Here is a 12301-nt window from a genome sequence, read left to right as displayed (position 1 = left end):
ATTTTTGCCTTAGTTTAAATATTTTCCCCTTAATTTTCGCTATTTTCCCTTATTTTTTAAGATCTTCATAAATTATTATCCACAAAACAAAATGCCCTTATGTTTTGCCTCAAGTCGGCATTTTCGCCTTAACTTTTAAGGAACCTCCGGAGGACCCTTAAATATTAAGGAAAAAACTAACGGTAATGTAGCGTCCATTTTAACGCGGAATCCTGTTTTCAAGCAGAGAAGTTAGAAAATCATCACAATCAGTGGGAGTATCTTATTTCTTTCGATAAATATATCGATAGTGCAGTTTATTTAAATAGTAATTGTTTCTACCCGTTTATATTTGCTAGCGAGACAGGAAGTTGCAATGTTTACTTCCGTATGTAAAAAAATTAAGGAATTGATAACATTTATATCGAGGAAGTTTTCGCACGTTGGTTTCAAGCTGTTATTTTGTTATACAAATGTATACACTGATTTAAAAGCAGTTGATGTGAAGCGTTTTTTTATTTTGTGTTTATGAAAGAATCATACTTGTTTGTTTGAGTCAGTAACGAGTAAAATCAGGAAATGTTGAATTGGGTTTACGGTCATTTCGTAGCAAGCCATTTCGTAATCGTAGCTACACATTTTCAGTTATTTCGTAAGCATTAATCAATCATTTTGTAACCAAATCGGTTATTTTTTCACCAGTAATTAAAACTGATTATGTTTTCCATTATCAATTTGATTGCCATTTTTAACGTGTATTGAATTTGGAGATGAAAAAACAACATTTGTGTTTTGGAATATCCGGTCACCAAGATGATACTGTACGAAATAAAGGTTACAAATCTTGCTGGGCTTAATCTATACTATATAGGGACGAACTCTGTTCCAGTATTTGTATGTACTTTGCCTTGCAAGATAATGAAAATCAATCCATAAATGGCAGGATATATTTGATGGTAAGGTACTTTTCTACCATATAGCAATTCATACAGTATTTTCTGCATGTTGTTTAAATAAGATTCCCAAACGTGATCCGGTGTCATAGATGGGACTCGTGTACAGATCCAGGCACCATCTATTGATGAACCCATGTACGTGAACAGAATGGGTTACCATTCCATCAACACACAGGTAATGTTTCTTAAAATTGTGAAATATGTCACAAAGTGAATCGTATGTTGTAAACCATTGTGTTTTTAACAGATTGTGTATTCCCCATATGAAAAGACAATGTGTATTGTGATAAAACTCTTTTATTATTTGACTTTCTTTTTGCACACACTGCCATTTAATTGTATTATTGTTGATTTTAACCCTTTTATTGTTTGACTTTCTTTATGCACACAGTGTCATTTCATTGTAGTATTGTAGATTTTATTAGCCAGGCTGTTTTCCGAGAAAACCCGAGCGCTATTGTCATAGCCAGCTCGCCGTCCGCCGTCCACCCTAGGTGTCATGCTAAAACCTTAACATTGGCTCAAAAATCCACCTACAACTTTGAAACTTCATGTGTAGATGCACCTGGATAAGTTCTACACACCACACTCATTTTGGGTCACTAGGTCAAAGGTCAAGGTCTCTGTGACCTCTTAAAAAAACAAAAAAATTCTGACAAGCTTTTGCAGCCAAGCGAGGCACCCGTTATGCGGTGCTCTTGTCTACATTATAGCTGCTTGTGTCGAGTGCAATACTTAAGTCATTTACCGGTACTACCTTATTAACACCCATCTGAAACGGATGGATGTTATTTGGCAGTGTCCGTCAACATTTTTTAAGAGCTGTTTCACAGTAATTGAAGTTTGGATTTTCATGAGTTTTGTCCCCTTAATTGATTTTGTCCCTCCAAAGCTCTGTCTCATTCACCTCATATAAATTCTATGTATTTGCTTGTTTCAGATTGCGTTTGATCATAATGATATGATGATGGACGTTGTCGCCAGATGGCCAGGAAGTACCCACCATAGCAGAATCCTTAGAGGAAGTGGGCTGTGGCAAGTTTTCGAAAGAAACCTGCTTTCACAGAATGACCACTTTCTTCTGGGTGATAGTGGGTATCCCAGCAAACGCTGGCTGTTGACGCCTTATGTAAGACCAGCTAATCACGCTCAGGAAGCGTATAACAGGTCAGTGTAAAAAGATTAATGGAACAGAACATAATATTTTATTTTGACTTAAGCATGCAGCTCATCGCCATAAGTATACATATAAAATAAAAGCATGCATTATAATTATACATGTATAAAAAACATACATCTTTTCGAGGAGAGATCAATTTGAAATAGGTATGACATACATGTTTGAGTGAGAATGTCACATGGATGAGGTTAATTCATAGTGACTACATAATGTAAAACGAAGTTGAAATGTTGCAAATATAACATTATTCTAATCAGTTATTTTATTGTCTTTGTGAAAGATATATGATAAATACTACACATATAAGCCATAAACAAAGTGATATTCATCGTCGATGTTTTAAAATACAATACCATGTTTTACAGTATATAATATCAAAAAGTATTTCACGATCCTGACATATCTGTCTAAATACAAGGGAAATCAACCAACTTCGGCATATAGCGATAATGAGTCTTTTCACATTCAATATTCTTTTACAAAATTTACGATGGACGTGCTCAATGTTTTCCGCTTTCATAAATCCCCCAAACCTCACAGTTAAGTTTAAAATCGATGATACATAGGCATTAAATAAATTTTAAATGAATAATGGAAATAGTGTACTGTTTAAATAATGAAATGAATAATGGAAATAGTGTTATGTTTAAATAATGTTATTAACATACCAATTTTTTTTTAATCTGGTATTTATAATGGAATCATAAAGCGATTACATAAAAAATGTTATTTTAACTTTTTTAACACAGGGCACACAAGTTGACAAGGAGCAAGGTTGAACGGGGCACAGGACAGCTTAAACGCAGATGGGGAATTCTGCATGGAGAAGTTAGACTTGCTCCAGAAAAAACGTGCAAGTAATTTTATTTTTTTTCAGACAAAAGACACCATTTTATTTTACTTTTATTAAAGTGTCGGTAACTTGGATGTAATAAATGTAAACTCTCATCATTTAATCAAATATTGAATTATGCATTGTTTTCAAAAAAGATATACATTAAAATTAATGTACATTTTAATTCATACAAATTAAAAGGATTGTTTGTTGCAAAGAATGCCTTAAAATAGGATTTTAAATGTGTTTGTCAGAAACACTATGTCCCCTCATGCGCCGCTTTGACTTAGTATTTTTGATCTTTGACCTTGAAGGATGACCTTGACCTTTCACCACTCAAAATGTGCAGCTCCATGAGATACACATGCATGCCAAATATGAAGTTGCTATCTTCAATATAGCAAATGTTATGGCAAAATGTTAAAGTTGGCACAAACAGACAGACCAACCAACAGACAGGGCAAATACAATATGTCCCCCACTATAGTGGTGGGGGGACATATAAATACATTTTTACTGTGAAAGCGTTATATATTACAAGAAAATCAACATTGTATTTGACAGGGTGATCATTGCATGTGCAGTTTTGCACACTATCTACAAGCTTTATGGGGTACCGGATTTATATGTGTAAACAATATCAATAAAAATATCTTTTTACTGTAAAAGTGGTATATATTGCAAAACAACAAACAATGTGTATTAACAGGGTGATCATTGCATGTGCAGTTTTGCACAACATCTGCAAGCTGCATGGTGTATCAGATGTTGATGATCTGCCGGAAGATCCTGTGCACAATGACGGGATTCATGTTGGTCCAGAAGATGGACTTCGATTCCGTGATATTATATGTGAACAGTATTTTAGATTGTAAATTACGGGGGATATAGACAAAACAAGTCTTAAAAATGTGTTCATTTACATCTGATAAAGACAAAACAAGTCTTAAAAATGTGTGTTCATTTTCATCTGATAAAGACAAAACAAGTCTTAAAAATGTGTGTTCATTTACATCTGTAGAGACAAAACAAGTCTTAAAAATGTGTGTTCATTTACATCTGATAAAGACAAAACAAGTCTTAAAAATGTGTGTTCATTTACATCTGATAAAGACAAAACAAGTCTTAAAAATGTGTGTTCATTTTCATCTGAAAGAGACAGAACAAGTCTATAAATTGAGTGCTGAATGAGACATAGCTGATATTATAGGTTTCAGGGCCAGGAAACATAGCTGATGTTATAGGTTTTGGAGCCAGAAAACATAGCTGATACTATAGGTTAGGGGGCCGGAGGCCATCGCTGATATTATTGGTTTGGGGACCGGGGGACATAGCTGATATGATATAAAAACTGTTGCAAAAAAGATTATTGAAAAGCTAACGAAGAAACACTAACTAATAGGTCATTTTACAATTTAAGTTGTCTCTCATAAAATTGTATCTGCAACTCTAGTTTTCTCTTCTTTAAGGCTCTCATTTCAGAGTCACTACAACAGCAACAGTGCGCTTGATTTGGGCTGAAAAAAGTTCATGCATACCTTATTCATGCTTGCTTTAAATCTCAGGACATTTCGATTGAAAGTTTTTTTCCAATTAACGTTGTTTGTTTACACAAAGTCATGGAATTTTCTTATTGAGTTACAATATTTTGTCATGCATTTACTGACAGGAATGTGTAATGTAAAGTGTATTGTGTAATGACTTTAATAGACATTAATAATGAAAAAACGGTCATGTGCACGGATTATACAATCAGAATGCAGCAGCATTCAAATGAAAGTGACAGAAGTTACATAATTATAATAATTTAATAAATAATTTATTAACTAGTGATCATTGCTTATAGCTTGAAAACATAAATTGATTATTAATGTTATAATAATACCTTGGCAATGTACTGGTTGTTATTGAACATGATTGGACTTTGAAATAAAAGTTCTGTCCATAAATTTTGCCACAAAATGCGATAGTTACACAATATGTTGAAAATTGTAAAAATAACTGTATAAACTGTGTAAACGTTTCATTTTATAATGAGATTACTTAAAATTAATAAAAACAGTGGGCTTCAATACCATTATGTACATTTATCACTGATGCAAACTGTAATGATAGTTTTAATGCATTGATTAACTGTTTATATGTCATTTACCTTCTTTAAAACACTGACAAGATCAGCTTTGTACAATATGTTTTACACCTTGTATGATACAATTGTATCATACCTTTGGGAAGGTGTTACTGGAACAAGATCTATTACATTGAAGATTGGACCATCCGAGACTGATGTTCTGAAGCAAAAATCAAATAAAATATACATTGAATGGTAGATGTCATGGGAATTTGTATTGATATGAAAAATATGCACTGACGTGAAAATTTTGCAGCATAAGTTTCTTTTTTCTTACATTGTTGGTAACTAATTCATACTTAATTAACATGGGAAGTAAATAAACTATTTAATAGCAATTAAAGGAACAACTACTGTATGGGTTATGCTTAGCTATTTAATTGGATGTGATTAACATGTTTTTATGTGATTTGCATGTATTGGATGTGAATTGTGTGTTTTAAGTAAACATGACTTAAATAGAAAAGCTGTTTGTTCCCACAACCCCGAATGAGTATGGTTTGTCATGCCTTATAGTGATTACATCTGAAACATTAATATTAAATGAACAGAAGAATAAATATTCACCTTTCTTCACTGTCACATAGGTCAAACTGTTGATGACTGAAAAATTAAAAACACAGAAAAAACAAGCAATCAGACAATATCAGTTTAAAAGGGGGATATCAATGGCTTGTTCTGCATTTAATTTGCAGGATTTAAATTTTATACTAAAACTATTAATTAAATGCTGCTTAAAAATATGCCACGTTAAAAAAAATAATTCTGTAATTGATTTATTTAAATAATAATAGAATTGTGTTCAATGGTGCAGTAAAATAGTATTAATTTTTTGTCATGTGAGTTCTTACCCTATGTTAGTTATTACATTATTTGGGTTTTTATCTTTTTTCTAAATGATTACATCTATTCATACATGTAACATAATATGTTCTGACACTTAATTCAAAAATAATCATCAGTATCTTCAGCATTTTCTCCTCTTCCATATTGATTCATATATTGAGTCTATAAAGTTAGGGAAGTAACTTATTTTTAATTATACATTTTTGTGACTGTTACAGCATAAGTGAGGCCAGTGTTGACCTATTAGATGATGATTATGATGATGATGATGAGGAGGAGGAGGAGGATGAGGATGATGGTTATGATGAGGATGAGGAAGTTAATGAATATAATGTATAGCCATTTTGAATTTAATAATTGCTTCAAGTGTGTGGTTTAAAAAGATGTACGTCAATATTTGTTTACAAATTGTACAGGATTTACTTAAAATATCGGTAATTCGGTCAAATGTCTACATCCCTTATGACCTATTAAGTGCGTAGGTTCTGACCTTGCCCGCTTTATATTCGTATATCCTTTAAAAGCAAATGGGTAATGATTTCCTACGCGGACAAAGATCAACCGATCAGGTAGACACTTATTTAGTTGTTTTGTTGTTTGTTATCGTATTATCAAACAACTGCATCAAAACAAAATTTTTTTGCAAAACAAATACGCTGGTATATTTGAAGTAACATTTCAATAAGGCTAAAACAGTTCTTTGTTTCCCATAACCCGGCAGAACCAATTTGATTGCGCCGACCCTTAACTTTTTGGGTATCCAAGGTTAAGTTTTCGATCATGTTTGCTAAATTTAATTATATTCACCAAATCAACTATAAATTGTAAGTTTATAATTGGTATATTCGATAATATTCACTAAATTTACTTTAAATTAACAACAAATAACTAATAAATACTGTCAAATAGAGTTTGATGATATTTTTGCATTTCTTACATATTCTTATTTAAGTGGGAAATCATAAAAAATAAAAGTTCAAGAACAAGTTAATAGCCGACCTACGTATCCTTATTCCTACTTGATGTTAGTGGACACTAATGGCATTTTCAATTTTGCTTAAAGTTGACACTTTACACTTGTTATTTATATGATAACAATATATAACGTTTTAGATACAGGATATAATACCGATTTGCAGACATGCTAACTGATGTTTTGCAAAAGCAAACAGATCAGCAGATGCGAATCGCTAACACTTTAAAATATACTTCTTTTAGTGGAAGTCTTTGCAGTTAAGCAGACACGCTTAAACGTGTAAACGTCTTGGTATCGTCCCACAAAAAACCAACATACCAAAACCCACAAATAACCAACATACCAAAACTCGCAAAAAACCCACAAAAAACCAACTTACCGAAACTCACAATAAACCAACATACCAAAACTTACAAAAAACCAACATACCAAAACTCACAAAAAACCAACATACCAAAACTCACAAATAACCAACATACCAAAACTCACAAAAAAACAACATACCAAAACCCACATTAATGTGGGTCTTTTGCGTGCAATAAGACTCACAAAAACCAACTTTAACACACTTTTGCACAAAAGCGTGTTTAAGTTGGTTTTTGTGAGTCTTATGTTTGCTTAAAGGATCATACAATTTTGCTCGTCTGACATGTTACCATTGTAAAAAAATAAAAGTTAACGCCTTTCTGGTAAAAAATGGAAATTGAGATAAAATCACAACAGATCATTAAAAGACCCATGCGATTTAAAAAAAAACACACACAATTTGCAGAAAAACTATGTTTATATTAAAAAACAAATTATGTGAACATGTTCACAGTGCATTTTTAACAAAACCAGGAAAATATCTACCCAAGATACATTATCACAATATGACGGCAAATTTAACATAATAAATTAAAATAAATAACATTTTCATCTTAGGGCTACCACAGGTAAAAACGGGAGGAAGGGTATGAACCCTGATGTATACTGGTACAGTTTCAGTTAGTGAGGAGTGATAAAAAAGATAAAATTTATTAAAATTGTGTTCAACTGTGTTGGTCTGGCAGGTACAGGATTTATAAAATGAAGCCATTGGGGAATCCTTCATCATATTTTTTCCTGGAATAGCCCTTTACACATATTTACACCTATATACAAACGCGACAATGTTGCTAAGCACTACACGATACATCTCATAAATGCTCAGCGCGATACATCGCACGAAGCCCCCTCAAGGCCCATCTCATTTTTACTTCCACTGTTGAGATGGGCAGGGAAAACGTTTTGGAGATGACATCTGAAATGTACATGAACAATCAATGCAAGATTTTACTGTACATTACAGTATTCAAAATACATGTCAAAGTTTATTCCATCAAAATCAAGTCTGATCTGAATGACTTGATTTTGATGGGATAAACTTTTACATAAATATAATCAGTTCATGTATCCCATTTTAACATCATCTACACTAGAAGAATACCAAAAGACGTTTTTGAAACAAGGAGGAAAATTACTGTTGCTTGAATTGTTTTTATCGTTTAAAATGAAAGCTTAATGTTTAACTTTATTCCGAGGTTATTGTGTCTGCCTATGTGTTAAATGCTCCAATGCTCAGCGTTCAGCAATCGGGAGACTCTCTCGAATCTCCCCCGCATAGAGCAGTTCACCAGCTGATCAGCTGTGAAAACTACTGTAATGGTCTTTGCGAGGCGCATCTCGTGCATGATCTCATTTGAGATCAGGTCCTGAAAGATATTTTATAATAGTTTTTAATATGGCTGTTATAGTAATCTTGTTGCTATAAAAATTATAAATTCAAATCAAAACAAGTTTGTTGTTTTTGATTGTTTATTTTTGCAATGTTAATACCGTGATCACATGTGGCTTAACTCTTATCATAAATAATTATAAGAAATTGTGTTTGGTATAAAAAACATTTTGAAAATGAACCAAGATGCGTGGTCTCATTTGGCTGTGTATACTGCATGGTTGGAAGTGTGATGTCTATTAAATGCAATAACCTGTATAGTTTTACCTCTCAACAAATCCAGCTTTTCTTGGTCAAGCACAGAGTGTGGTTTGCCCACTCCTGTTCAAATCCAGTTGGCTAACTCTTGAAGGGAAAAAAAACCTGGTGTAAAATACCTTTTTTGGTAGGCAATGATGCACGTTCTTTCCTCAGGATCTTCCAATCAATGTAAATTTCACCTTGGGGCAAGAGTTTAACCTTCAAAATTAAAATATAAAAGTTCTCATTAATTTTGAGGGAAAGAAATCCATTTAGTTATGACCATAATATTAAGCTATAAATAAAATTAAAGATGACAATAACCATAAAACACAGCCATAATAATTCACTGTACACAACATTTACACTTTTTAATTTGTATGTTAATCAATTTTGGTTTCAAATTGTGTTATTTAACCTTAAAATTACAATGCATTTACTTATCTATTTACCAGGGACAATACATAAATATGATAATGATCACAATTAATTCAATAAACTTAATAAAAAAGGGGTGCAGAAATGAAAATACAAACCTTTAACAACTGTTCTTCAGTATCCTTAATACCCATCTTCCTTTACAACAAACTTATTGTTGATTTCCACATTGTAGTAATACACATTGTTTTCATCACACAATACTTCATGCTGACAGTATTTCAAGACATTTTACACTTCAATTTTTAGTCTAAATATGCTTAATTATGTCCAAAATGTAGCTCAGAAACAATTGCTTAAACCTGCTTGTTTGAAAAAATTAACTTCCTGTGCTCCTAACCAATCAAAAGTTGCTTGTTTTCAAAAAGATGGTGCCAGAACCAATCAAAAGGTCTGATACACCCCTTTGTTAAGCATAGATGGTGCACTGATAAGGGATTAGTGTTTATGATGCACATTTCAATTAATTGGGGGAGTGCTATTTTCTTATCTGATACCATGCATGCAGTGTCAGCCATACTAAACCTGAGAAATATCCAATGGTAAGGAAAATGTCAACACCAAAATATTGATTGAATAATATAGCACCCTTAGCAATTATATTTTATTGTGAATATTTCAATATAACATACTGAATGGTGTTAGCAAATAATAATATGATAAATATGATTTGAATTGCCTTTTAAAATATATGTTAATAGTCTGTAGTAGACATTAATTGTAAATGTCTCCAAAGGACATAAATTAAATGGAAGTATTCACATTTTTATAGATGTGTGATTGTTTTTTTATTCTATTTACTTTTTTATTATTAAAAAAACACACTGCAAGTCTATTGAATTCTCCAAAGAATATAAATTAAATGGAAGTATTCACATTTTTATGCCCCCCTTCGAAGAAGAGGGGGTATATTGCTTTGCTCATGTCGGTCTGTCGGTCGGTCCACCAGGTGGTTTCCGGATGATAACTCAAGAACGCTTACGCCTAGCATCATGAAACTTCATAGGAACATTGATCATGACTCGCAGATGACCCCTATTGACTTTGAGGTCACTAGGTCAAAGGTCAAGGTCACGGTGACCCGAAATAGTACAATGGTTTCCTGATGATAACTCAAGAACACTTATGCCTAGGATCATGAAACTTGATAGGTAGATTGATCAGGACTCGCAGATGACCCCTATTGATTTTCAGGTCACTAGGTCAAATGTCAAGGTCACGGTGACCCGAAATAGTAAAATGGTTTCCGAATGATAACTCAAGAACCCTTATGCCTAGAATCATGAAACTTCATAGGTAGATTGATAATGACTGGCAGATGACCCCTATTGATTTTCAGGTCACTAGGTCAAAGGTCAAGGTCACGGTGACCCGAAATAGTAAAATGGTTTCCGGATGATAAATCAAGAACGCTTATGCCTAGGATCATGAAACTTTATAGGTAGATTGATAATGACTTGCAGATGACCCCTATTGATTTTCAGGTCACTAGGTCAAAGGTCAAGGTCACGGTGACCCGAAATAGTAAAATGGTTTCCGGATGATGACTCAATAACGCTTATGCCTAGGATCATGAAACTTGATAGGTAGATTGATCATGACTCGCAGTTGACCCCTATTGATTTTCAGGTCACTATATCAAAGGTCAAGGTCACAGTGACCCGAAATAGTAAAATGGTTTCCGGATGATAACTCAAGAACGCTTGTGGCTACGACCATGAAACTTCATAGGTACATTGATCATGACTCGCAGATTACCCCTATTGATTTTCAGGTCACTAGGTCAAAGGTCAAGGTCATGGTGACCCAAAATAGTAAAATGGTTTCCAGATGATAACTCAAGAACGCTTATGCCTAGGATCATGAAACTTCATAGGTACATTGATCATGACTCGCAGATAACCCCAATCGATTTTGAGGTCACTAGGTCAAAGGTCAAGGTCATGGTGACCCGAAATAGTAACATGGTTTCCGGATGATAACTCAAGAACGCTTATGCTTAGGATCATGAAACTTCATAGGTACATTGATCATGACTCGCAGATGACCCCTATCGATTTTCAGGTCACTAGGTCAAAGGTCAAGGTCGAAGTGACAAAAAACATATTCACACAATGGCTGTCACTACAACGTAGAGCCCATATGGGGGGCATGCATGTTTTACAAGCAGCCCTTGTTTTTTATAGATGTGTGATTATTTTTATAATATATCTACTATTTATTTATTGATTCAAAATGAAAGACAAACACTTTCATTTTCAGGTATAAAAAACTAAGTTTGAACATTTTTATAGTCTTTGGCAGTGATACTTTTTGTCTATCTGTGAACCTGATTAATAAATACCTCTCATTTCCTGATAATAAATCTTTGCAGGTATATATTATTTTTTCCATTTAGTCTGTGACAAGTTAAAGGGATCTTTTCACGCTTTGGTAAATTGACAAAATTGAAAAAAGTTGTTTCAGATTCGTAAGTTTTCGTTTTAGTTTTGATATTTGTGAGGAAACAGTAATACTGAACATTAACCATGCTCTAATATAGCCATTATATGCATCTTTTGACGATTTTAAAACCTAAAAATTATAAAGCGTTGCAACGCGAAACGATTGAATAATTTGGAGAGTTCTGTTTTTGTCGTTAAATTTTGTGAAACTACGAAGATTGCTTATATAAGGTATAAAATACGTCTAGAATGTGTACTCGGCGGAATAGCTCAGTAGGCTAGAGCGTTTTTACTTCAGGACTCTGGCAGGACTCCAGGTGTCACTGGTTCGAAACCTGCTCCGGGCAATGTTCTTTTCCTTTTTTTAATTTTTTTCTTGATTTTTTACTGGAGCTTTTACGATCCAATGTTTACATTTATCAATATAAAGCATTTAATGAATAAGTTAAAAAAATGCCAAAATCTGTGAAAAGGCCCCTTTAATATTTGTTCAGCAGGTAAATTAATTAAATTAGTTTCC

At 33.2% G+C, this 12301-nt stretch overlaps 1 protein-coding gene and 1 long non-coding RNA gene across 2 annotated transcripts; both read left to right on the top strand.

Annotated features, from left to right (window-relative positions):
• Window positions 1–343: 343 nt before the first annotated feature.
• Window positions 344–3838, top strand: LOC127836097 (putative nuclease HARBI1). Its single transcript, XM_052362553.1, has 4 exons — window positions 344–1110; window positions 1876–2102; window positions 2865–2972; window positions 3660–3838. The coding sequence occupies exons 1-4, from the start codon at window positions 1069–1071 to the stop codon at window positions 3823–3825; spliced, it is 543 nt and encodes a 180-aa protein (XP_052218513.1). The 5' UTR covers window positions 344–1068; the 3' UTR covers window positions 3826–3838.
• Window positions 3839–10439: 6601 nt separating this feature from the next.
• On the top strand, window positions 10440–10962 carry LOC127836120 (uncharacterized). The gene is made up of 2 exons (XR_008028604.1): window positions 10440–10697; window positions 10843–10962. It is a non-coding gene; the product is annotated as an uncharacterized LOC127836120 (long non-coding RNA).
• The last annotated feature ends 1339 nt before the right edge of the window (window positions 10963–12301 follow it).

Source organism: Dreissena polymorpha, chromosome 6 (assembly GCF_020536995.1).
Source record: "Dreissena polymorpha isolate Duluth1 chromosome 6, UMN_Dpol_1.0, whole genome shotgun sequence".
Lineage (NCBI taxonomy): Eukaryota > Metazoa > Mollusca > Bivalvia > Myida > Dreissenidae > Dreissena > Dreissena polymorpha.
This window is presented reverse-complemented; position numbering and strand designations above follow the sequence as displayed.

Excerpts from the sequence above, each read along its gene's own strand:
- LOC127836097 (XM_052362553.1), top strand. The coding sequence starts at position 1,069 with ATGTACGTGAACAGAATGGGTTACCATTCCATCAACACACAG. Across the intron at positions 2,103-2,864 it reads GCTCAGGAAGCGTATAACAG|GGCACACAAGTTGACAAGGA; the intron begins GTCAGTGTAAAA and ends TTTTTAACACAG. Across the intron at positions 2,973-3,659 it reads GCTCCAGAAAAAACGTGCAA|GGTGATCATTGCATGTGCAG; the intron begins GTAATTTTATTT and ends GTGTATTAACAG.